The sequence below is a fragment of the Fundulus heteroclitus genome, chromosome 4 (genome assembly GCF_011125445.2).
Source record: "Fundulus heteroclitus isolate FHET01 chromosome 4, MU-UCD_Fhet_4.1, whole genome shotgun sequence".
NCBI classification, from domain to species: Eukaryota; Metazoa; Chordata; class Actinopteri; order Cyprinodontiformes; family Fundulidae; genus Fundulus; species Fundulus heteroclitus.
The window spans coordinates 40,576,365-40,603,229 of record NC_046364.1 but is presented as its reverse complement, the minus strand read 5'-3'; the positions used below and the strand labels follow the sequence as shown (position 1 = coordinate 40,603,229).

The window sequence follows — 26,865 nt, the reverse complement described above, 5'->3', positions numbered from 1 at the left end:
GAGCCTGTTAAGTTGCTCTCAAACGGCGGCAGCTGACTTCGGTGTGATCCCGCATTTACTCTCAGAATAGCTTTAACGTGAGACGGGTTACTTTATACAGCAACACCTTTTAAACTAACACAACACCGCTGGCGAAGCCGCGTTATGGATTCAAAGGGGGGGGACATGGTTGTTAGGCGCATTTATCAGACAGTAACCGAGTGCTTCGATTAAACGTCATTAATTATTGCCGTGCCGCGTTTTGTGCTTTTTAAAGTACGTGGCCTGTTCAATTCCGCGGAACTACATTTCCCAGGATTTTAGTCCGAAACGTATTTATTCCCGCGCATGCGCACTATGATGTTGGCGATTAAGTTGGCCAAGAAAAAAAAAAAAAAAAAAAAAAAACAGCTGATAATAAAATTGTAGGTAATACTTTTAAAAAGCCAAACAGAGGGAGTTGTAAAGCCCTTCCGGGTTGAGCGACTTTGTGATCCCGGGTGGCAGTGAGGTTTTCCGGTGAGGGATCAGGCTGTCCTCGGCGACGCACTGCCTGAATGGCAGAGCAATGGAAGGTCGGTCGCTGGTATTTTGAGATCGGACACCTGCACTCGCGCTACGTACCTTTCCCTTTTTGGTCGGCAGCCCGCCTGTACGCAGAGCCTGCGACATCTAACGCCCCCCCCCCCCCCCCCCCCCCCCCCCCACACACACACACACACACACACACACACAACCCAGGGGAATCTGGGTCACCTGCTGTTTGACCACCCGGTGGGTCAGGTCTGCACTTCAATCGGCTAGAGATGATCATGATCAGAGTATGGTGAGGGGATTTTTGAGCTGGGTTTTGATTGTAAATAATAATAATAATAATATTAATAATAATAATAATAGCTTTAACTCAGAAGTTTCTGGACCCTTTGATTCGTCTTCTTACTGAAAAGTGCTGTATAAATAAACTTGCCTTGATTTTTTTTTTTTTTTTTTAGTTTTATTTTTTTAGTTTTATGCATGCATTGCCAGCAGCACATAAAGTCTGGATCGTTTACTGCACGTCCAGATTTGGAACGAAATCAGATCTTTGCACACGACTACACTGAGCACATCAAATGCATGTCTCGAGTTTGGATGGGAGTTCAATTTCCACAGCAATTGAACTCCCATCCAATTTCTTATAATCATTATTTACTTTTTGTGTTAAGGTCGTTCAGTGTTGCTGTACTTGAACGATAAAGGGGTCCGGATTTAGGAGAGTCCGGGCCCCTGTGTTGGAACCCGTTTCGATGTCCTACCCACACAATTTCCTTTTTTACGCACGCAAATAACAATAAATGGGTAGTTAATAGGCGCGTATTTACCAAACTGATCTAATTTAGTTGTTCTTTCTAAACAGCTCTGTGGAAATGTGGCATGATCTCTAGAAATGTTTTCATCCAAACCAAAAAAAAAAAGAGAAGAAATATTACGGTAACCACACCAGGCCTTTACTGTCACTGAAATAGACAGACTGTGTGAAAACTCAATAAATTAAAACACTTTGATGTGATACGGACTATAAAACATGTTGTCAAACATCTATTCATTGGACAAATCTAAATATTTTGGGCCACTCCCTTCTCTAAAGTCTGGCCCAGACGATAAATATGTCTGTGTATTTATTCCCTCGTGTGCTCGCTTTGTTTGGCAGCACAAGCTGAAGTCGTCGCAGAGGGAGAAGCATCGGCGGTTTATCTCCTCCACGCAGGCAGGCGACGGGACGGCTGTGCCCTGCCTGATTCACAATGACTGGAAACTAGAAGTCGCCGTCGACAGCTATTACCCCCAACCCAGCCTCGCACTACGAAGACTCCATGAAAACCCCGGTGGACCGCAAGAAGCTCGAACAGCTCTACAACCGATACAAAGGCGAGTGTCGGGCCGACGGGACGCGTGCCCATCGGTGCCTTCGAAATCCGCAAAAAAAAGCTCCGTGTCTGTTTAGCTGAGTTGTCCGTCTTCGTTACAGACCCGCACGATGAGAATAAGATAGGCATCGACGGGATCCAGCAGTTCTGCGATGACCTAAGCCTGGACCCGGCCAGCATCAGCATCCTGGTGGTGGCCTGGAAGTTCAGAGCGGCCACGCAGTGCGAGTTTAGCAGGAAGGAGTTCTTCGACGGGATGGTGGAGCTCGGGTAAAAAAATATATATATTTTAAGCCCCGATAAAGGGCTTTATTATGTGTACATTTAGACGTTCTCATATTATTTGTTGTCTTTCTGCCGTTCAGCTGCGACAGTCCGGAAAAACTCAAGTCCATCCTCCCCAGGCTGGAGCAGGAGCTGAAAGACACGGGGAAGTTTAAAGACTTCTACCAGTTTACGTTCAGCTTCGCCAAGAACCCAGGCCAGAAAGGGTTAGGTCAGCGGATCACGATGGAGAATATCTCAGAACGTCACGTCTTCTGTCGCAAATCTAAAATCCTGAGGCTTGTAAATGGTTTTTCTTTGCAGAGCTGGAAATGGCCGTGGCGTACTGGAATCTAGTCCTCACAGGCCGATTCAAGTTCCTGGATCTATGGATCCGCTTCCTGCTGGTACGTGAGGAAGATTTAGTTTTCTTCCAATGAATTAGTCATTTGGAGTTTATAGGAGTGTCTTGGCTCTAGAGTCCTACAAAAAAAGCTAAGTTGTATGGCTTTACACATAGTGTTTACTGCTTATTGGTAAGGTTTACCCATGACAAGCTTAAATTCTCCCCCGCTCTGTATTCAGGAGCATCACAAACGCTCCATTCCCAAAGACACCTGGAACCTCCTCTTGGACTTTGGCCACATGATCGCAGACGACATGTCAAACTACGATGAAGAAGGTGAGTCCCACGCGGGTCATCACAGCTTCAGAGACGCAGATCCAGTCAGGAACCTTGAAGAGTCAGTCTCAGAGATTTGGTTTTAGAAGATGCTGTGACGTCATCCATCTGGCAGAAACCTGTGGAGCCATTTAGCTGAAGCCATGTCAGTGGTTTGCTGGCAGAAAAGGGTTCTACCTGGAGAAGGTGCAAACGGGGCGGATGGTCGCACTTGGAATGAATCCTTGAATAGACGTCCTTGCATGTCCTGATTTAAAAAAAAAAAAAAAAAAAAAAAAGATACTCCTCTCAGAGAATATAGATGGCAATAGTAGAGATGCAACAATCGGGCTTTTCTTTGCCAAAAAAATAAATTAACTTGACTTGCTTTCGTGCCACCCTCCTCATGATTGTGACCTAATTTTTTTTCCTACAGACTATAACAGATAAAAGTGGGAAATATACCCCAGGGTATTCTATAGTAATCTAGCATATTTATGCTTTTTTCAGATTTTTAACTAAAAAAAAAAAATGCATGAGAGTGCATGCTGATGGTTGATTCACTAATATGCTGAAAATTGAGTTCTCAGTTTTTATGCATTAACCGATTAGAAAATAAAGTGGACCTGTAACAGACCTGCTGATCATCAGCGAGAGCCAATAAAGGGAAAATTAGTCAATTTCAGTCGTTTGTGAGTCCCTAAAAATGCACTAATAGTTTAATTTGTCAAGCTGCAAATGAGTTAAGAAGCTGGCATGAGGCTCAATTTAACTATCACAATGAGCAGAGCTGATTTTCAGGGGCTTTTTCTTAAAACCAGGTTGATGAGAATCAAGAAGGATCAAATCTGGCCTTTATGGGAGAGTTGCCGGAAGAGCTGTTGAAAGAAAACCCCAAACAATTACGTAGAAGACACAGCAAGAGATGTGAACAGAGAAAGACTCTGGTCAGATGAGGAATAAACTAGGTTCAAAATGCCGTATGTGGTGGAGAAGTGACGCCCTGAACACACCAGGCCTTCTGTGAAAATGCTCATCCCGGTGAGGGAGGCTTTTCCTCAGCAACGACGGGAACTGCTGCGAGATGGCGGGAGGCTGAATGCAGTTTACTAAAAAAAGAACTTACATAGATGCAAAAGACTTTAGCTTCTAGCAGAGGCTCCGCTTACAGCAGGACGATTCAGCTGAACGTACAGCCTGAGCCGCTATGGTGGAGTGGTTTAGATCAAAGCATCTGTTTAAACGGCCGAATCTAAATCGAATGAAAAGTGATGCTCACAGGTGCTCTCCGTCTGATTTACCTTAGCTGAGCTGCTTTTTGAACTAGAATTAGCCACAAATATCACTGCCTACATGTGCAAACTGCTAAACCAAAAGGCTAAATACAAACGCATGGCATACTTTTCAGATAGTATGATTAAAAAAAGAAAGAACAAAACTGTGAAAACCATGCATCATCTTACTAAAATACATCAAAGTTTATGTTTGTTGTGAAATGTGGATGATATTTCTGTCCTTGTTTTCATGTCGCACTTTTTTTTTTTTGACTTTCTCGTCAGGTGCCTGGCCCGTGCTCATCGATGACTTTGTGGAGTTTGCTCGGCCGATTTTAGCAGGAAATAAACGCAACGCGACGTAATATTCGTCGCAGCTCCGCCGTACGCAGGACGCCGTTCTGTTTCTTCCACTTTTTTTTTTTTTTTCCCTATTTAATGAAAGTATGATACAGGGTAGCCTAAAGAAACTGCTTACAATGAGTTGGTTGCCTGCAATTTCCTGATAATTTTTCTGCTGCATAAGATGCCTTTGAAAGAGGGGGAGGGGGAGGGGGATGCAGAAGTTGTTTCTTTAAACAAATGTAACTTATCTAGAGCAGTCCGACCTGTGAAGCTGAAGCTGTGAGAACAGCGGTTTGCAATGAGAGGTCCGTTGGTACGTTATCTTTGTCAAATGTGTCAACTGGTTCTTATGCAGATTGTTCTTTATTTAAACAGTGTTACTTTTGGCTGTGAAAGAAAACAGCTGTCCATGCATCAAAAGCATTTTTCAGTTACGTTGTTCTTAATAATAATAATAAAAAACCAAGCCAATAAAGAGTGTTGTGTTATTTATGTTTACCAAAGATGCACCGAATAGGATAAAAAGTATACATGCATATGAACATTCTTCATCCACAGCGTATAATGCGATGTTGGCCCATTTGCAGCTATGACGCCTTCAACACTAATGAGAAGGTTTAGAAGTGGGTTTTTGGGAATCTTGCAAACGTTCTTGAAAATGCATATGTGAGTTCGGACAAGGCCCGGCTGTCCGCGCTAATTTATGCCAAAGGTTTTCTGCTGGGTGGAAGTCAACTTTGTCAACGTCAAACTCTCTCACCCGTGTCTTTACTGATCTTGCTTTGCGTCCTGGTGTGCAGTCATGTTGTCCCCAAACTGTTCCAACAAAGGTGGGAGCATGAAATTGTCCAAAATAACTTGGTGTGCGGAAACACTGAGAGTTCCTTTAATTAGGACCAAGGGAAGGAGACCATAATCCTCCTGGATGTTATACACCTGATGTGGCCTAATGTGCTTCAGATTTGGCCTTTTTAGATTTACATTACTGCCCTGTGATGGACTGGCGACCTGTCCAGGGTGAACCCTGCCTCTTGTCCATTGACAGCTGGAGATCCCAACAGGGATAGACATGTTAGAAAATGGATGGATAGATTTACATTACGTACAAAAGATGTAACCTGAATAATCAGGTCCAACTGTTTACAGATTTGCAACCCAAATATTCAACATGATTTCTACAGTACAAACTATGCTGTGTTTGGAAAAATCTATAAACTGCACGACCAGTTTAACGCTGCATGCAAGCATTGTTCCGTCGCAGATCTTAAAAAAAACAAGAGTCGTTCCATTCTGGTCCAACACTGAGTTTGCAAAGGAAGCAAATCACACGACAGCAGTGAATGTGAGGCAAAAAAATAAATAAACAGCTCATGCAATCCCACTGAGAGCCAGCTGCCCCAACAGAGAGAGAGATGCCCAACCTGGTACCAGTTGTCCCTTATCAGGTTGCATTCTCGCTGCGTGTCGTCATCGTCGGCTCCCCTGCTAAAGCTTTATCTGGGTGTATGTTCAGATTCACAACAATGTACCCCCACAGATGCGTACGTGTGCATATGAGAGACACAAAGGCCCTAAAAACGGACAAATGTTTAACTTTTTTGCTGAATAAATCAGTGTATCTGATCCCAGCAGCTGCTTAGAGGAATTTTTAAAGCAGCGGTTTGTTAAAAAGTGGAGAGGGAGTCGGTGTGTATGAGGGGCTCACTCCTCTCCTCTAATGGGACAGGTGACACCTCGATAAGCTCCGGCGCCGGTCGCTGGACGTGCTTGCTCTCCGGCCCAGCAACACATTAGCATCTCTCCCACACTGTGTCCATCCCTGATTACCGCTCCAAAGCCAGTCATCCAGCTTTTAAGCTTCTGGACCCCGGGGATTGCCTTTTTAGGAGATGCATGAACCCAGCTGAGCTCACCGTTGACCCACACAAAGAAGCTGCAGCTGATAATGCAGCACTGTCATGTTGGCCTGCGCCTGCATGTGTTTGCAAACTCAAAGGAGAGCTCTGAGGGATGGAAGGCAGGCGGAGCTGCGATGTTGCAGAGACGGAGGACATTTTTGGAAGAATTTGAAGTTTGACAGGTTTTTTTTGGTCTCTCTTCATTGCTGCATGACTGTTCACCTGCTGAGGAAGGAAGGAAGACCTGCAGGACGGTTCATTCAGGAGGGCATCTTTGTCTCAACTTGAGCTGGGCGAAACAACAAGAGAAGCAACATGGAGAAGTTTAAAGCAGCCATGGTTCTCGGGGCTGTTGGCGACGCTTTGGGCTACAGGAAGGGTCGCTGGGAAAGCTGCGCCTCGGGCAAGAAGATCCAAGAAGAGCTGGCCTCTCTGGGCGGACTGGAGTCCATAAAGCTGGACCCTGAGAACTGGCCCCTGAGCGACGCAGTGCTGATGCACATGACCACAGCCGAGGCTCTCATAACAGGTACGAGAAGGACTGTTTTCAAGCAGAATCATGTAAACGCAGAGGAAACTTAAAAAAAAAAAAAACTGTAGCAAGTTTAAGTGTGAAAATGAACTTTTTAGTTCATTTAAAATCTCCATACGCTCTCAGATGGAACAAAGACTTTGAGCTCTGTTAACGAAAATGCTTGATTTAAGCACAATAGTTACAGAAATCCTAATTCTTGTTTGTGGAATGATATATTTTAGTATAAACACAGTGAAAGTCAAGCTGAAGGACTAGACCTGGTAACATGCCACCATCCATTGGTGCAACAGAGCATCAAAGACAAAGTCTTCTTGGCAAACAACCATTTCCCAGCCTGGGAGCATCATGTTAACCTCCTTACTGGACTGAGAGTCCAAAATGTCCAAAATAGACCACTTTGAACACAGCCTCCTCTGAACAATGGCTGGTCGGTGGCCTCTGAGATCTGCTGGGATCATGTTTGGCAGCAGATGCAGCTATAGGTAGTGACAAGTGGTTCCAGGAAAGAAATAGTGACAACATTTTCCAGGATTAGGAAACCCTATTTAGCAACGATCCAGCGGGCAGAGACGCCAGCTGGCTGGACAACAACGCAGAAAGTAATACATGATGTTTTCATTTGTTGTCTTTACCTTACGACACGATTTGGGAAATGAAAAGATTTATGCTCAAACGGCAAAATCTTCAAACGAGCAGTTTAAATTGATTCAAGAACAAATTGTAACGATACCTCAATCTTCAAGCAGATGGTATAGTTAACATAGAAATCCTTAAAAATGACGTGTCGGCAATTTGCCAGATCATAGAATTGAGTGAAAGTGGGGGAATCAATAACTTAGCAGCACAGTTTCTCTAAAGTGGATTTCTCCCACGCAGATAAAACATTCAAGGACAACTCGAAGTTTGTTGAAGCGACATTGTTGAGTTACTGCAGGCATTCTGGCCCTAATCTGTGTTTGTGGTGGAGTGGGGCTAAACTTAGCTCAGGGCAGCTCCACTTATCTCGCCCTGCGTGCCAGTCGTGAGTGACTCCCACTGTGTGTGTGTGTGTGTGTGTGTGTGTGTGTGTGTGTGTGTGTGTGTGTGTGTGTGTGTGTCCAGATTACTGGTGTCTGGAGGACCTGTACAGGGAGGTGGTGCGCCTCTATGTGGAAGCCATGGTCTCTCTCCAGGGACGAGCTCCAGACCCGGCCACCGTGGAGCCCTGCGTCCACCTGAAACCTCACATCTTCCTGCTCGCCTGGCACACACCCTTCAATGAAAAGGGTAGATCAGGATTTAGGAACGTCGTCGTGTTCTGAGCCAAACACGGAGACCCGAATATACTGTGTGCCTGTTTCCAGGGTCTGGGTTCGGAGCAGCAGCCAAAGCCATGTGCGTTGGTATGAGATACTGGCAGCCGGAGAGACTGGATAACCTGGTGGAGGTCAGCATTGAGATAGGCAGAATGACCCATAACCACCCAACAGGTGATGTGATGCCAGGAACCCAACAATGACCGGGCGAGTGTTGTGTTGCTGTTTGACTGTATATTCAATTCAATTCAATTTTATTTATATAGCGCCAAATCATGAAACATGTCATCTCAAGGCACTTTACAAAGTCAAGTTCAATCATATTATACAGATTGGGTCAGATTATACAGATTGGTCAAAAATGTCCTATATAAGGAAACCAGTTGATTGCATCAAAGTCCCGACAAGCAGCATTCACTCCTGGAGAAGCGTAGAGCTGCAGGGAGAGTCATCTGCATTGTACATGGCTTTGCAGCAATCCCTCATACTGAGCAAGCATGAAGCGACAGTGGGAAGAAAAACTCCCCTTTAACAGGAAGGAAAACCTCCAGAAGAACCAGGCTCAGTATGAACGGTCATCTGCCTCGACCGACTGGGGTTACAGAAGACAGAGCAGAGACACAACAAGAGAGACAAAAAAGCACAGAAGCACACATTGATCCAGTAATCTGTTCTACATTAGATGGTAGTAGCGGGTGAGCCGTCTTCTCTGGATGATGTCACAGTTAACAGAACGTCAGACCAGGTGTACCTACTATGAAGATAAAAGAGAGAGAACAGAAAGTTAAAGCAGAAATGACAACACATAATGCATAATTGAAGAAAGTAGAACTCTAAAGAGTGAGAAAATTAGATCCTGATGTCCTCCAGTAGCCTAAGCCTATAGCAGTAAAACTATAAAGGTAGCTCAGAGTAACATGAGCCACTCTAGTTATATCTACTTTTAGACTTAGACTTAGACAACTTTATTTGTCATTCTGTATGCACAAAGTGCATACAGTAAATTTCAGGATAAGATGCAGCAGTGATTTATGTAAACGATTGAAATGTAAACAATATAAACAATGCAGGGGAAATAGACAGTGTGCAATTCACAGTGTACAGGTGAGTTTTATTAAAACCGTGCAATATACGAATGTGGTACAGAGTCCATTTGTGGCTTCAGCAGTTCAGAGTCCATACCCGATAGAGCGCGACTGCTCCTAAAGACGTGTTAAAAGCTTTGAAATACCTTTATTTTTAATAGCGGCAGCATAATCTGTACTAGAAAAATGTTGAAATATCCAACATTTGATTGAATAACATGTATTCATGTGGAAGCTCAGTCAGTGGTACCACATTGATTGGCCCCCCTGCTTTAGTAAAGCCCGCTGTACCCACTCCTTTAGCCTTTCTCTGTGAAGTTCTCGAGATCAGGCGATGGCACCCTAGTCCTCAAGGGCCAGAACTCTACATGTTTTAGATGTTTCCCTGCTAGAAACTATCTAAAACACACAAACTGTTCGTTAATAGGCTCCTGAGGAATATGGGCCAGGTCAAGGACAGGGGTCAGCTCTTTGATTCAGGTTTGGTGGGGGAAAAAAACAAAAAAAATAAATTCACACAGCACCGGCCCTCAATGACCGGGAGTCCTGGTTTCCCCCTCATGTTTTCTTCTCCCCCAACTGCTTTTCTGTGCATTTTAACACGGTTCCCAGGGCTTTTTGAAAGAGGACCAGGCCCACAGTATTACAGATTCCCTGCCATACCTCACAATGTGCATGACTTTGTTTTAAGAACACCTCGAAGAGCCAACTGAACCCAAATCTTTAACCTCAGTCTCACCTGAGAAGAGCCCATGGTTCCATTTATGTCTTTAATAGCAGGATAGCAAATATATTTTTTTCCCCAACCTGCCTCCCAAACAACCAGTTTGCATACAAACATGGATGTTATGGCGACTAGTCCACCCAAGGTACTATGTTTTGCTCTGTTTCTAGTCCTCTAGATGTATATTTTTTTTACTTAAACTATCCCCCTGTCTCTGCATGGTGGCAAGCTATATCTTGGTTGTTATTTAACCATATTTGTTCCAGTTGCAGTTGTTTAAAACATTTAAAATTATTGCTCTGACCTTATAGACATGTTTAGGCAAGAAGCTTTTTTCTTGTAACCATGTCCTGATAAAGAAAAACCAATACACATCTGTCCCACTACAAAAAGGCAGTGTTCCCTTATCTTTGGGCTTCAGTGTCACTTCAAACAAGCCATTATTTGCTAACTAAATGTTTATGGACACTGATTATAAAATCATAAAGCATAGTGGACAAAAAAAACAACTGCACATATTGTGCATTTTTGAAAATGCAAGAATAAGACTTTTAACATTTTTCAATAATTGTGACGGTGCTGGAATATTCCTTGACCACTCTCTAAATTTAAGATATCAACAGCCTGAAAGCTGAGAGGCAAACGTCACTGATGGGGTCTCTCTCCTCTTGGCTTCAGGCTTCCTTGGTTCCCTGACAACAGCATTATTTGCATCCTTTGCAATCCAGGGGAAACCTCTGGTGACTTGGGGCCGTGAGCTCATGAGGGTCATTCCCCGTGCAGAGGACTACTGCAGGAAGACGATACGACACATGGCAGGTGGGGCGCTGCCCCACTTTACGTCTTAATTCATTAAACCACACATTCTCGCAGAACAGCATTAAAAATGAGTCATCAATATGTGCTGTCTTAAAAAAAAAGAGATCCCAGAAGTGTATGTCCTATCTTTTTTCATACAGAGTATCAGGAAAACTGGTTTTACTTTGAGGCTAAGTGGCAGTTTTACCTCGAAGAACGACAGATTGACAAGGACGGACACGACAAGCCATCATTCCCTGAAGGCTACGATGCAGAGGAGACAGATAAAGTGAGTCCCTTTGGGCTCCCCCCCCCCTCTCTCAAACTACAGAAAGACACAACCCCCTCCCTCTTTTTTTCTTCTTAAAACAGATGTACAAGCGTTGGAGCTCAGAGGGCCGTGCAGGGCGGCGAGGTCATGATGCTCCCATGATCGCCTACGATGCACTTCTGGCTGCAGGCGGCGACTGGACAGAGCTGTGTAAACGAGCCATGTTTCACGGAGGTGAGAAGTTCTTGTTTTATGGACCTTGCCGGCACTGCACTGCAAAAATGGATCTAAAAATAAGTAAAATGTTCTTAAAATTAGTGCATTTGTCCTTGATTTGAGCAGGTAAATAATATTATCTGCCAATGGAATGAGTATTTCAACCCCTAAAATAAGATAATTAGATATCCTGCACTTGAAATAAGATGATTGAGATGAATTGTTCCTATTTTAGGTGCAAAAATCTAATTCCAATGGCAAATCATCTTATTTACCTACTCAAATCAAGGACAAATACATTAATTTTAAGAACATTTTACTTATTTTTAGTTCCGCTTTTGCAGTGTGTGCAGAAACAGCTAAACCACACTAAAACTCTTAAAATAGTACTTGCTCATTTAAAGGGGTTTCCGAGCAATATTTCCTCAAGCAAGTTAGTTTTTTTTCTGCATTTTTCTCGAAGCTTTTTGCTGCGTTTTTATACGAGACCTCCGCACGGCATTGTACAGACAGAAACCCGTTGTGAGTTAAGTAACTTTGTAAAAACTAAACGTTCTTTCAGGTGAGAGCGAAGCCACAGGCCTCATCGCAGGCTGCCTCTACGGCCTCATGAACGGCCTGGACCAGGTGCCTCAGAACCTGCACCGGGATTTGGACAAGAGAGAACGCCTGGAGGAGCTGGGGGAGGCGCTCTACAAGGCGGCATCTGCGGAGAAATGCACAGAGAAGTAATCCTGATCTTCGCTGAGCTGAACTCTGCTGGCTATGAGAGGAACTGAACATGACACTTCCCTCCCTCAGTCCCTCAGAGTAGCTTTACGGGACATGCTGTCCTCTTCTCACCTCTCACTCCTTGCTCGCTTTGATTTTTTTTTTTTGTTGTTGTTCTTTTCTGTCCACTATCCACATATCTGTCAGAACTTTTATTAAAAAGTCAAATTTCGTCTCACTGAAGAATTATAACTCGGAAATATAAAAAGAAAGGAACTGAAGTGACATTTTCTCTTGAGTAACTCTCCCTCGTGATTCACATTTAATCAGAAATCTGGATTTTACGCTGTTTGCTTAAAAGATTGTTTTATGCGACTCTCCAGTGACAGAGCTGTGGGGAAAGAAAAACGCTTCTGCTTTCTTAACATTTAGTAACTTTGGGGGAAAAGCAAAGCAGATCCTTCTTTTCTCTGACTTTTCTTCTGAATCTAACTTTTGTTAACATGAAGCACAAGGAGAATGTGATTAAATCTAATCTGCTTATAGTTTGAGCAAACGCTGTCTGCAAAGGTTTGAGAAAACCTGCTCTTTCTGCATCACTAATTTCTCTTTGAATGAAAAGAAAGAAACAAGAATCAAAGACACATTATTACATCAAACTTTTTCATTTTTTTAATTAACCTTTATATATCCTTAGCATAAAGGTGCGACTGGAATGTGTTTAGAATGAATAAAACTGTTATGAATGTCGAGTTGGGAAACAGATATTATGTTTCCTTTGACTCCAATAAAGCCGGTCCTGTTACAGTGTTAAACCACAGAGATGTTAAAAAAAATTGTACATTAAAAATTATGCATGAGACAGTGTGAGATTCTCATGATGTGGTAAGTAAAAATGCAAGGTGCTGCAGCATCACGACAGGATTTAAAGGAGAAAGTAAAGTAAAGAGTTTATTTACTGTATTCATACAGCCCCATTCATACTTAAGACAACACAAAGTGATTAAAACAAAATCAAGGGAAAAAAACATTAAATAACAAAAACCATGAAGCTCTGAAAAGACTCACTTAGAAAGAAGCAAATGTTAAATGCATATATAATCTGAAGTCTCAAGCTTCAGTCACTCATCCATGATTGGGCAAGTAGACCATCGGTGACACTCTTTACTCGAAAGCTGCTGGAAACAATTATCTTTCAGCCTTGATCTAAAAGAGGCAACACTTTCTGCACATTTCAGGCTTTTAGGGACTTTGTTCCAGAGGAGCATAGAAACCGACCGCTGGCTCCCCTTGTTTAGTGCCGGTCCTGGAAACGCTGAGTGTGCAGGGTTTAAACGGCCTGAGGGGTCAACGCGGTTCATATTTGACAAGCAGCTCAGACATTTTCTCCGAACCAGGACCAGGACTTCAATCTGCAGGAACACAACAACAGATAATTGTAAAGGTTTTAAAACCATGACATTTTAAAAAACCTTTGTTGTACCTCCATTACCGGCACAGGCCTAACCAAAACGTCTAATCGTCTCTACATTAATGTTAAGCTTGCTTTTTTGACTTTTCAAACAGCGTTCTTTGTGTTGTGTTGCAGCTCCCTACACCACAGCTCAAGGAACTGTAATCCAGAGCATTTGATCAGCTTCAAATGCGATGTAAGACTAAAATCCTTGGCTTTTCTGCAGTAACAGGATAACTAATGAAATAGCCAGTTCAAAGAGGAAGGAGTTTTCTTTCACTTAACAATTTTATTTAACAAAGTTAAATAAAATCAGGTGAAGTGAGGGAAAACCTCACTTTTGGTGCTTTGAGAAATAAAAACAGCTTATTGTGCTCTAAAGCTCCATCCTAAACTGTTGCCGGTTTCAAGAAGTCTTGCCTATCCTCTATTCTCTGTAGAACAGACTGTCGGGAAACTGGAATCAGCTCCGACGTTGGTGCATTGAGGCGGCTAGTTAGAGATCCCAAATGCCGACCAGTGCTCCGAGGGATCTGTGAGAGTCTCCTGCAGTACCTGATACAGGATCTACTCAAGAGGACAACAAACAGCACAAGCATGGAGACGCCGGAGTCTGGCAACGTGACACAAATCCACGCTCATGAACCCGATCTACCCAGAGAGAGAAAGACTCGGTTTAAGAAAGGCTTCAAGGTGGTGCAACTACTGGACAAAAAGACACGTGAAAGCAGTTCCAACCCGCCTGAAAAGCGCAAAGTCGATCAGCGCAAAGGGGAACCGACGTCCCGGCGCCTGACCACCTTCCAGCTCCTCCAATCTAAGTTCTCAAGGTCTTCGCCCAAACCCTTTAACACCAACCAGAGGGAGGTAGGAACGCTGACTTCCAGCAGGGGAGTGCCGGGTCGAGATAACCCCAATCAGAGCAGAAAGCACCACGCTGACACCGGGGGCAAAGCATTAAAAGGACGTGCTAGCGTGAGAGAAATCATCGCCAAGTTCGCCACGGCTGAGCAGAAACAACAGGGAGTGAAAACCCTGAAGAAAGAGCCGCTCAAACCTAGACTCATCGGAAGAGGGATCCTCCTGAACTCCCTAATGACAAGATTTGAGAACATAGCCACCGTGTGCAAGAAAAGCGACTCGTCTTTATCTCGCGAGCGACTAGGCGGGGGAGACAGGGCTGCATTTGAGAAAACAGCAAAGGCAGCTGCCGGTGTTGTTGAAAGAGAGCAGCAACAGGTGGCTGACCAAACATTCAACAAACAGAACCCGCGGAAGAACGGCACATGTACATCTGCTTTGCAAGAATCAAAAGGTAATCAAATTACAAGCGAACGGCAGTCTGATCCTGAACCGGACATTTCAGCTACAGCGAGTCCACACACAGACGACGAGAGTCATCTGGAAGCGGATCCCTTAGACCGAGAGCTTTGCTGTTCACGAAAACACACAAAGGGTCAACCTCCTGATGTTAGGGGTGGAAGCTCAGAACAATTCAACCAGATCCCAACAACAGTCAACAAAGCTCAACCTCTTACGAAAAGGGTCCAATTCGCAGAGTTAGAGACGCTCCCTTTATTTTCCGTGACTGAATGGTCACTCCCAGAACCCGCCGAGGTTCTTCTTCAAGAGGAAATCCCAGTAAACCGGCAAATAGCCACAATCATGGCCTGCTCCCCTGTCTGGCCCCGACGCATAGATTCTTCTCCTGAACCGCTTCTGAAGGAAATTAAATCAGAGGTTCCTGAAAGCTGGGAACGGGACAAGATATCAGGGGAGGCCACAGGCCCTCTGTTAGGAGACCTAGAACGTTCTTCCAGTGAACCAGCAGGAGGTGAAAAAGAAGACGAAGGCAAGTCAGACACCAGGAGATTTTCTTTAGAGCACACCAACGAGGACAGAAATCTCCAAAGACCAAGTCCTATTCACGGAAGGTTCTCCAAGTATGTCATCCCAAGCGAATTTAGATTTGATGCTAAAAATAGAGCTAATCAGACAGAGTCACCCCCACACCCAGAAGCCACAACTCCTCTGACCGAAAATCAGATATCCCATTCATCTTTGATTCATCGAGGAAACGATGCGTCACGCTCTACAGAAGATATTGAAGACAAGGACCGAGGCCGTCCTCCTTTCCAATCCTTTAGTCACCCCGCGGTGACAGTAGGGAAACCGAAGGGCGAAGCTGAAGCGGAACACAAGGAGGTCATGGAAGGAGGAAATGAAGTGGGAAAACTATCGGAAAAGAGGGATACTGGAAAGCCAGGAAGCCTTAGGCGTTCGGAGGGAACTGGCGACAAGGAAGACAGCGAAAGCTTTCAACCCGAAAGAGACGACCCAAAGCAGAGACCAAAATACAAAACCATCAATTACGCAGATCCCTCTGTGAAACAAACATACAAACCTAAAATAATACGATTTACTGACACCTTCACCTTTTAGGTCGAGCGCTATAAGTTAGAATTGAAGAGATCCTCTTGTTCTTGGACTAACTTGTTCACAAGCTGAAATCTCTGGCATTTAAAAGATGTAAAAACATTCAAAGTGAATAAAAATATGTGAAACCTGAGTATAAGAAAGCTACCTCAACCTCCTGTTATATTTTGTGTAAATAATGTCACTGACTGTCTCGTAGCGGGTAAATAAAGGGTTTAATTGTTTGGTCTGAATCTCAAAATACTGCACATTTTTTTTATGACAGTATTTTCCAGCCCCCAATGTTAATGCTTTAAAATAACACTCTGTTGCTATATAAAGGCCACAGCGTAACAAGGATCGTTTCAAGGCTGTTTACTGAGAAAACAAGGCTTTCATCCATGACCTTCTCTGATTCCCTCTGCCAATCCTTTCCATGTGAAGTTGCTAAACCGCAGCTACCAGACACATCTCAGCTGCGCCTGAATTGGGGCAAAGTGAGACTTGCTCAGAGTAGATAAACGCTGACGCTACAGAGCCAAACATGTCCGCTGCTGAATGTTCATTAGAGCCACTGATGCAAGAAAACAACAGCCGCAAGCAGGATCGCGCCACTGCAGATTCTCTGCATATCAGCTTTTTCTTGTCTTTTTTTTTTCTTTTTTTTTTTTTTTTTACAAGAGAACAATAAAAGAAAACTGAGATCATAACAGGTAATTTAATTCTTTAAGGTGTTTTATTCAAGTATGGTGGTGGATTTGTAATAATAAAAAAGAAAGTCAATGCATCCCTGTTAAAATGTAACATGTATCCTGTATAAATAGAACATTTGCTAAATGGAAAAATCTGTTACAATTTCAGCATTCAGTCGTCTCTGGTCTTGATTTTGACATATGCTCGCTGTGATCCTAAAAACAGAAATCCTTGATCCTCAGAGGTTTTTAGATCGAAACAGACTTTGATTTAGAGCTGTTCATGAGTTCATGCAGCTTGACAGGAAAAAGAAAAGTCTACTTCTGTCTGAAGACGAATAACCCCAGAGAAGGATGCTGCCACCACCGTATATATTTCTCTCTGGGTATGGGGTTCGTCTGATGATGAGGTGTTTTTTAAATTACTGCCAACATTTTAAGCTTGGTTTCATAATATGTTCTTCCACAAGGTTCATGAAGATTTTAACCCGGGCCCGGACGTTTTCCTCGGAAGAATAAAGGCGGACTTTTGTTACATGTAGAGGACAACCGGTGCAAAACCATAAATGCCTGCAGCTCCTTCAGAGCTACTGTAACACTGTGGATTATTCTTTTTGTAGCCTTCTCCTGACTGATACCTTTGTATGATGAGATAACGCTGATCCTCTGTAACCTTTCTGCAAACTGTGACTTCAGCTTTAGGAAATAAATGAGCAAATATGAGAAAAGTCCTACAAGGGGAAGATTATCTGTAAGTGATGGCTGTTGTGTATCTAAGATGGATGTGTTGAAAAATTAATTCAAGGCTGTGTGCGTTTATGCAATCAGGCTATTAAAGTTTTAATATTTACTTTCTACATTTAATAGATTTTTTTGATATATTTTCAGTCAGTTATGTTACATTAAAAGTGGAAATTACACTTAATGGTGCCATTATTTTGAAAGCACAAAAACCTGGACTTTGTGTGATCACCCTGTGTCAAATGTATCTGCTCACTGCTGTTTGTATCGTTGTTTTATTTGTATCTCATTTACAATAAAGATCTTTTTTTGTTAACATTTGCCCTTCTGTGACGTGAGATTTACAATGAGCAAGTCCCGTTTTAGTAATCACTTTGCGAAATTTCTGGCAGGGATCTACTCCTAAATGAAACCATATGGCGATTGACTTGTGGGAGGATCTCCAGATTCTTTCAGCGTTTGATCAATCTGATTACTTTAGGTTTACAATCTTTATTTATTGTTGTCATGTGAAATGTGTACAGCAAACTGCATTTAACTGTGGGCAAATGACAAGTTCCCTCCGCAGAGGCTTGGTTTCGCCACAAGGCGCTTTACCTGTATTTACCTGCGCTTACGTGGCTGAGTTAAAGAGGGCGCGACTTTATTTCTTTGCTGCGTTTAAGTGCTTGTGGTCGTATCAGTAATCTTAAGTGCAAGTGGAGAAACTCAGCATTGCGAGCATTTAATGTGATCTCATAGTTTTTTTTTTAATCTTCTCTTTACAAAAAAAAGTAATTCAAAATACAGTACATGGCCGCTAAGCAATTGATAAGTAGAATAAAACAGAACTAAAGTAATAAAAAAAAATGTGTGTGGTATAAAATAATTTCAACCAATTTAAAACCAGATAAGCGTGCGTTGTTTGAAAATAAATGACGAGTAGAGTCAAAGCTGCAATATATATATTAAAAAAGAGATTGCCAAGCGTTTTACCTTTTCCGAAATGCCCACAAACGCATCGTAAATCCCTTGGTTACAGGAATCCCGTAGTTACGACGTTACGGGAAACCCGTGAAGGCAACATTAGATCTGATTTAGTTCGTTTGTCCCCCCCCCCCACCGTTCCTAAATCCTCCATGGAGTCGAACCGGGCAGGAGGAGGGACACTAATTGAATAAACGTGCAGGGTACGGCGGGTGGGGTTGTTTCTGGGCCTCGTTCGGACTTTCTTGGCTTTCCGGGACCATGTAGCTTCGCAGCGAGAAGCCGAGGACCAGCAGCAGCAGCAGCAGCAGGTGTTTGTGGATGAATATCGAGGAAAAACTCTCCGCACACCGTCCCGACACGACTGGCTTGGGGCTGACCGCCACTATATTGATAAAATATATAGGTGACTCGCTTTAGACATTCTTTTTTGACTCCAGGAGGGGAAGTTGTGGGGGAATGTTCCCATTTGGGTTTTGATGTTGTGAAATAAGTTGCTCTCCGGAGAAAGAGGGAGTGACGTCCTGTCCCGTTTCTCCCGACGCCAAGATGGAGAACTTGAACGCCCCGGAGAACTTGCCTCAACTTTGCGTGGGTTCGGTTCGCTTATAAACCTTTTTTGATTTATTTGTTTCATTTTATGAAACAAACTGACAGATGCTGGGACCATAGCTCTGTTGTTGGGGATATTTTTTTCTTTTTTTTTTTTTTTTTCACAATGGAGACGGCGGTAAAGTCGAGCAACGGGACCCGCTCCTCCGGGAAGCGGAGTGCAGCCAAAGACAGAGCGGACAGGTAGAGCCACCTAACCCAGGGTTAAATGTTATTTTACCACTGATTGACACCTCCCTGCTACTAATGCGGGGTTTAAAAAACAAAACAAGAGCTGTAAGTTTACTGTGTTCCTCCAGTTCACATCGGAACTTCAAATTACATATTAAAATAAAATAACCGCTGTTGCGTTCAGGGACACTGCTTTATCATAGTTTTAATAGCAGATTTGACCCAAAAAGCGTATATGTTAACCGCAGTCTGCATATATCTGTTATAGTTTATATTATCTTGTTAAATGTTTTTAATCTTTTTTTTTTCTTTTTTATCCTTTTAAGTTAAAAATTAACTCTATAAAAAAAAAAGCTGCTTCTGAACGGACCTGAAGTTGGTATCTAGTTGGCACCTTAGCAGCAGATTAAAGGCCTACTTTACATGTGCTACATGTAAAATAAGCATTTATGTTAGACCAGCTGATCTAACATATTTAGTCTTTTAATGCAAAATTTGTGCAAAATGTAAAAACAGGCACATTTTGTGCTTTTTTTGGATGGTGGTGGTGTAAAACCACAATATTTAGACAAATCAACTTGGTCTAAGTATTCTGAGATTTGGCAAATCTGTATTCTGTGGTGGGGTAATTTAGGATTTATCATTATAATTAATTTTTGTAAGTACGGCTTTAAGAGGCTCAAAACTGGGGCTAAGAAAAATGCTGTAAAACTGAAAATGCTGAAAACAGAGTAAACGTCAAACCGTGTTACTTAGGAAAATGCATTTGGCGTAGAGTTTGATTTATCTAAAGATTGTTTTTTTTTTTTTGTGCAGGACCCCATCTAACGTGTGCAACAGCACTGAAGCTCTCCACCCTTTGTTGTATTATTACAAATAGATTAAAAGTTTTGTAGTTTATTGGTTTGTTTTTTTTTTTTTTTTGTTGGGCAGCAGAATATTAAGAAGCTGTGTATTTGCAGTGATCATACTGACACATTCTTCACCTCTTCTGTCGTCATCGCCGTAATCTCTGCCGCTCTCCTTGAGTATTGAGCCTCTTGGCAGCGCATCCACCTAAAGGTGATATTAACCCCCAGGGTGAACGGATGGCATTGGAAATATTAAAGGGTACGCCAGCTTCAGCCTAGTAGTTTGACGATTTAAATCAAACGCCGGTTTAATAGCCTCACTGCAACGACTAATGATATTTAACACTACACACTTTTGCTGTTGGCCATTTTTCCTGTCAGTGTTTTTTTTTTTTTTTTTTACATTTCACGCAGAATAAAGTGAGCTGATGTTCCAACTATGTACACGGGCCCTTTTCTTTTTGTTTTTCACCTTTTTAATCAGAGAAATACTCAATAATTATAGCTCAACAATCGTTTTAACTCCTTTCTATCATGGTTTCTCCCCCTCGCTCATTATTTATACCGTGGGTCCACTCCAGGTCTCGTATCACAACAACAGAGTAAAGATCGCTTTCTTTGAGCCAGGACAATGCAGTTTAGTCTGACAGAAGCAGACGCGCCCATGTTTATTTTTCCTTTAGCTGTAATCAGTTCACACGGTTTCCCCCGGGCCTTGCTGGCTGCTTCCGGTCAGGGGTCCGCCGCAGACGCCGTAGTTGTCTTTAGTTAAAGGTGCGCTGCCAAACATTTGGGCGGAGGGTTTGTAAATGCGTTTATCAGTTCGTCAGGAATGACTTTGCTCTCTGGGAAGGTTAAGCTGGAGGAAGATTAACATGTTACCTAAGGCATTAGGTGCTCCTCTGTCTCCCTAGGAAAGGGAAGCTGCCTCTGCCATGTGTAAAGGAGAACACCTTAATCTGGGGTTCTTTAATTGACCCAAATATCAATACTAAGACACCTGGATGCAGGTAAAACGACGAGAAGACGGCTGGTTCTGTTGATCGGATCCTTTGATTGCTGTGAAATTTAATTTTAATGTTTAACCGTCCCACACAGAATCGACCCGTACGGCTTCGAGCGCTCCGACGACTTCGACTACGAGTCCTACGAGGAGCTCATGTCCGAGTATCTGGTCGTCCTCACCCGGCGCTCCATCAAGTGGTCCAGACTGCTGAAGGGCAAAGGCAGAGTGCAGAAGAATGTGAAGCGTAAGCGCCTAAAAAGGGCCCCGACACAGCCGCGTCCCCGGCAGGCAAAGAGCTCAGAGTGACGTAAGGCTTTCTCGTTGTCGTTCAGTAAAGCGTTACGTGCGCAAGGGGATCCCCAACGAGCACCGCGCTCTGATCTGGATGGCGGCGAGCGGCGCTCAGGAGCAGCTGGAGAGGAAGCCGGAGCACTACCAGGCCATGCTGCAGAGCCGGCACGACGCCAAGCTGGTGGAGGCCATCAGAACAGGTCAGGCTTCGCTGCTGCTGCTTCCCCCTCAATCCCTGCGCTGAGAGCTGAACCCGCTAGCCCCGGTTCAGCTCGTTGCACAACGGGGCGCGTCTTTGGCTGCGTTCCCCACGCTCAGACCTGAGCCCACACCCACAGCAGAGTGCTGCTGCTGCCTTGCTTCACATCAGGGAAGCAAGGCAGCAGCCGGGTGAGCGTTTGCTGGTGTGTTTGGTAGATTTGCTCCTTGCAAATCTTGAGTTCCTTTAAAACAGGAAAACATATTTAGATATTGAAGTAAAGAAAGTACAACTTTTCTTTATATTTATATGTTATCTCTTACAGACTTGAACAGAACATTTCCAGACAACGTCCTGTTCCGCAAGACGTCGGACCCGTGTCTGCAGAAGGCGCTCTGCAACGTGCTGCTGGCCTACGGCCACCATAACCCAGCTGTGGGCTACTGCCAGGTAGGCCTGTCCTGAAACTGGTTTCTAACCACATCAGTCAGTGCTATTGGTAGAAATTACATTTTTATAAAGTAAATGACTCACAAGTGAAGTAGAGCAACAGCTCATGTTCATGCGCTCTTTGTTATTAGAGAACCGGGCCAGAGGAAAAAAACAGGCCGAACCCACCTCTGGAACTGGTCTGCATTTAGCGCGGTCCGGTTATGTCTGGCTCGGTTCAGTTCAGTCTGCTTATCATTTACACTCGATAGTTATCTCGGTCAATGAGCTCGGACTGGTCTCGGATCGGTTAAAAAGTGTAGTGTAAACGGGCCTAAAGAGCACATGAGCAGACCGCGTTATCGCCTTACAGTCAGCTGACATTTCAGACATTCATAATAATACTAGCTTCCTTACCGTGCCACACGGTTTTCAGTGATGATTCTGCTTAGCAGTGTGATGAACCTCAGTGTCTGTTGTTGTTTCCTGCGTCTGTAAATCCTTATTAGACGTTCGTTTGTCTTATCCACGTCCCAAAAGCCGACTCTCTCAAGTAAATTCACCAAAAGTTGCCGTCTTCGCCTGACTCTCCGCAAACAACGAAATATAAATAAACATAACTTCCTGAATGTTACGGGCGCCGCCATTTTGATTTGCTTAATTTCCTTCTTCAATCCCAGTAGTGGTGAGCAGTAGTACCGTAGATCGTCACTAGGAGGCGAGGAAACCAAGGAACCCTGCTAGGGTGATGTGTAAACGGTCGTCAGAACCAGGCTCGGCTTGGTTAACTGATCCAAGCTCAGACCGAGCTCGGCATGGATCGGTTTAACAAGGGTAGTGGAAATGGGGCTTTTGTTTCCTTAAATCGGTGCCAACGCTCAAAACCTTGACAGGTGTTCACCCTCGTTATGCTGCGTTTTTGGTCCGCTCGGCGCTGCCACGGAGCTACTAGCATCTGGCGACACGTGAGCTCCGTCTCCTGTGACTTCAGCCTACTAGTCATATTGGTGCCCATTGCTTTAGCCTCGGCCTCATAACCAGAAGTAAAAGTATGTTTTGGACCCGTCAAGATTTAGAAAACAATTATTTATACACAGTCTATTTTTCAGTAAAATAAGCACCTTTATTCTGCACCACTCTAAACGTTCTGTGGATGTATTAATTTTTGAAAAAATGAATCGTTTTGAGGAACGAGTTGTAGCCATGACCTTTTTAAAATCTGATTCCAGATATTGCTCAAAATAACAAAGCGCTTTGATTGAAAGGTTGATCAGAGAGGTGGAAATGGTGGACTGTTGTCGTTTTGGCCTGGAACCGCTGCGTGCTGAAGACTGAATGGCTTTTCAGTAACGGTGGTTATACAACCAAATAATTACTGTGATTTACAGGAAAGCTACATTTCAAGCATTCCTCTTGGGTTCTCACTGTGCATGCGAGCTTGTAGAGAAAAGGACGGGCAGTAGTAGGTTTTGAACAGCCTGTAGCCTTTTTCCTCACTTCCTATCAGTGCAAAACAAATCCCAAAAGGTTGTGCTTAGAAATGCAACGCGCCGTGTTCCCAAAGGGTTTATCCGTGTGTCGGCTTCGCGTCGATTCAGTCTTAACCCGCCTTATTGAAAAAGGTGAGAAATAAAGGTTTTTACAGACTTTAGTAATATCTTTAGCCTTGGTGTGTTTTATTTCTCTGCAGGGGATGAACTTTGTTGCTGGGTATCTACTGATCGTCACAAAAGATGAAGAGAAAGCTTTCTGGCTGCTGGACGCTCTGGTTGGGAGGATCCTGCCAGGTTTGTGTGTGAAGCGTTGCTCTTGTTGTGGCTTGTGTCTCTGGCCTGGGATCAGAATAATCCTGTTTGTCACGTGGTTCTAAACTCTGCGCTTTAAGAGCTACTTGTGTTATTTATCTGCATCTTGGGATCAGCAGACTGACGTAAATTGATACAAAAAAAACCAGCGGGTGTAAACATATCGGCAGTAACAGTGAAAGTGACAATCATTGTCGCATCTTACACAAAACCTAAGAGGCGGGATGTCTGAAGTACGGCCCTGGAGCCGCAATAGGCCCCCAGGCTGATTTTTGTGTGATTCAGGAACGATACAGATTCAGCCCGCCAGCGCTGGTGAAGGCTTTATCTTTAATTGGGGTAAAATTATTCTGGATTAAAATCTTACATTTTTTTTTTGTTTTGTTTTGTTTTTTTACTAATGAATTAAACCAGTGATGCTTTCATTATTGGACTGGATAGAGTTTTATTTTAATATATATACATAACCTGAAATAATTTGCAAACTAGATGCCTTTTTTTTAATGAGGCAGATGTGAATACTCTTTTAATCTTGGATCTACAATGATTTACACGTCCCTTTCCTGCCAAAAAAAAAAATCAATAAATCACCTTATTTGCATAATCAAAATATTGCATTTTCTACTTGTCTCCTCCCACGAGAACTTCTGCACTGCAAAAACAGATCTAAAAGTAATTAAAATGTTCTTAAAATTAGTGTATTTATCCTTGATTTGAGCAGGTAAATAAGATTATCTGCCAATGGAATGAGTATTTTGACCCCTAAAATAAGATAATTAGATATACTGCACTTGAAATAAGATGATGGAGATGAATTGTTTCTATTTTAAGTGCAAAGATCTTATTCCATTGGCAGATAATCTTATTTACCTGCTCAAATCAAGGATAAATACACTAATTTTAAGAACATTTTACTTACTTTTAGATCTGTTTTTGCAGTGTGAGTCCTCAGTTTTGTCCCCCGTGAGGAGAGACGCGCAGTAAAACTACCTGCTGTGTGGTTCTAGACTACTACAGTCCAGCTATGACGGGCCTGAAAATGGACCAGGAGGTGCTGGGGGAGCTGGTGAAGCTCAAAGTCCCCGCAGTGTGGCAGGTGATGATGGAGCACAACGTCATGTGGACGCTGGTGGTCTCTCGGTGGTTCATCTGTCTTTACATAGACGTTTTGCCCGTGGAGGTGAGAATATACATCTATTAGTTCCTATTTCTGTAGAATACGATGTAGTAGGGCTGGACGATAATTCAATAACAATATATATCGATCGATAGACGTGTGGCGCAATAGGAAAAAAAGGGTCGATAAAACTTCAATATAGAAAAAAGTTTCCTTCCTTCCTTTCAGCCTATCATATTAGTTGATGCTACAGTCACTACTTCCTCTCGACCAATCGTAATCGCGGACCCAGGCACGCCGTCACAAAGCGCCGCCCTCTCAAACCACAACACAGAGCACGTGTTCTTTGTGATAAAATGGTATTTGGTATATTTATTTTGGTCATTTTACTGGTCACTTTGGTTTAAACTTTGTCAGTATATAATAGCATAACTCAGGTCTCTTAAGTTATTTTTCGTTAAAAAAAATTCTGTTATGGTTAAAAAAGTTGGTTAAATAAAGATTTAATTGGAATTCTGTATTTGTGTTCTTTATTCAAATTAAATCATTTAGCAATATCATAAAATGTCCAGGCAGAGCTGCACATAAAATATGGTTTTAAATATTTTCAATAATTATCGATATCAATCAATATGCATTTTTTTTTTTTATCGATAAACTTTTTTTCTATATCGTCCAGCCCTACGATGTATTCGTACCTAGAATATGATAAAAATGCATAATTGTTTTTAAGAAGGAAAACTAAGAACCGTGGATGGATAGTTTTGGTAAAGAAGACAAGACCCGAGCCTCACATGTTACACTTGATTCTGCAGTTGGGGTTTAAATAAAAATGTAGTTTCATGGTAATGTTCACCCATCTGGTTCCTGCTGCCGTCTCCCTCCCTTTGAATTGGAGCGCTGTTTGGTCTCTAAACACGCGAGAAGACTTGTTAGACGTAGGCTACTGGGCAGGGAGAAAGGAATCTATTATCTATTATTATTAACAGCATCAGGAAAATTGATTTTTCTTGAAATTGCCTGCATTTGAAACCGCATTTTGTTTTTGTAGTTGAAACACGTGGCTTACCCTTGTTATGAGTTCATGTATTTTACTATTTATGTCTTTTTTTTAAATTACGAAGCATTTAAGTGTTTGCTGTTTCCCCCCACAGACTGTTCTGAGGATCTGGGATTGCCTTTTCTACGAAGGTTCAAAGATCTTGTTCCGCGTGGCTCTGACGCTGATCCATCACAACCAGGCGCTGATCGAACAGGCCCGATCCCTGCCAGACGTCTGTCAAGCCTTCAAGCAGATCACCAAGGGACCATTCGTGGAAGACTGCCACGCTTTCATGCAGGTAAGAGCAGGACTTCCCCTGTAAGGAAGTTAGATCACTGGAGATGAGCTCAGTCGGTATAGAGAGGGGGATACCGGTTTTATTTCTGCTTCTGTAATCCCATAATCCCGTGTTTCTCGCCTTTCCAAGAAAATCTTCACTGAACCAGGAAGTCTCTCCATGGCAGCCCTGACTAAGCTGCGGGCGGCGTGTCGTGGTCGAGTCGCTGCAGAAGAGTCCTGACCTGGACTCCACACATTCCAGAGGGACGAGCTCCCAGCAGCTCCTTTACATCTAATTTTCTTTCTTTATCTTTTTTTTTTTACCGAGTCACTACACACTGAACTTTTTGTCTTAAAGCGTAAACTGAGATAATCGTGAAGCTGAAATAATTCAGCGCTTTATGACACAATGATTCCATTTAATACCATGAAGTTTGTCTTAAATGAAGTTTTTCACCTTTAGGTAAATGTGGATTTGTGCACTTTAATCCTAGGTGACAAAATCTAAATGGGGGGGAGGGGTTGTACCTTTTCTTTCTTTTTTTTAAAGCACAGCCAAGAAGGAAAAATAAGTCCACTGTGTTTCACATCTTTGTCAAAAATGTAAGTTTAACACTAATTGTTGTTTAGGTGACTGAAGAGATGAGATGAAATGTGACGCTGTGTTAAAGTTAAACCAGAATAATTTCAGTCATTTAATGAAACCTTCAATCACCTGAGACATGTGTCCTGCTTCTTATCTGAGCTCAATTCAACACAAGTGGGGGTCTGAGTACCGTGCATCTCTCAATGCAAGGCTGAAATGTTACAGAAAAAAGATACATTTTCCATAA

General features: G+C 43.0%; 3 protein-coding genes across 3 annotated transcripts; all 3 read left to right on the top strand.

The window, feature by feature from the left end:
- The first annotated feature begins 430 nt into the window (after positions 1–430).
- dcun1d2b (DCN1, defective in cullin neddylation 1, domain containing 2b) lies at positions 431–4,907 on the top strand. Its single transcript, XM_036136578.1, is given in 9 exon segments — positions 431–672; positions 714–805; positions 1,670–1,801; positions 1,803–1,887; positions 1,988–2,156; positions 2,252–2,382; positions 2,475–2,557; positions 2,736–2,832; positions 4,371–4,907. Coding segments are annotated over 9 exon segments (1,005 nt in total). The 5' UTR covers positions 431–536; the 3' UTR covers positions 4,451–4,907.
- A 1,427-nt stretch (positions 4,908–6,334) lies between these two features.
- adprhl1 (ADP-ribosylhydrolase like 1) lies at positions 6,335–12,799 on the top strand. The gene is made up of 7 exons (XM_036136577.1): positions 6,335–6,857; positions 7,965–8,129; positions 8,207–8,332; positions 10,646–10,786; positions 10,927–11,054; positions 11,138–11,270; positions 11,815–12,799. The coding sequence occupies exons 1-7, from the start codon at positions 6,644–6,646 to the stop codon at positions 11,982–11,984; spliced, it is 1,077 nt and encodes a 358-aa protein (XP_035992470.1). The 5' UTR covers positions 6,335–6,643; the 3' UTR covers positions 11,985–12,799.
- Positions 12,800–18,326: 5,527 nt separating this feature from the next.
- Positions 18,327–26,751, top strand: grtp1a (growth hormone regulated TBC protein 1a). The gene is made up of 8 exons (XM_012873484.3): positions 18,327–19,025; positions 20,963–21,114; positions 21,203–21,361; positions 21,686–21,810; positions 23,480–23,576; positions 24,602–24,774; positions 25,866–26,051; positions 26,181–26,751. The coding sequence occupies exons 1-8, from the start codon at positions 18,871–18,873 to the stop codon at positions 26,271–26,273; spliced, it is 1,140 nt and encodes a 379-aa protein (XP_012728938.3). The 5' UTR covers positions 18,327–18,870; the 3' UTR covers positions 26,274–26,751.
- Positions 26,752–26,865: the final 114 nt, after the last annotated feature.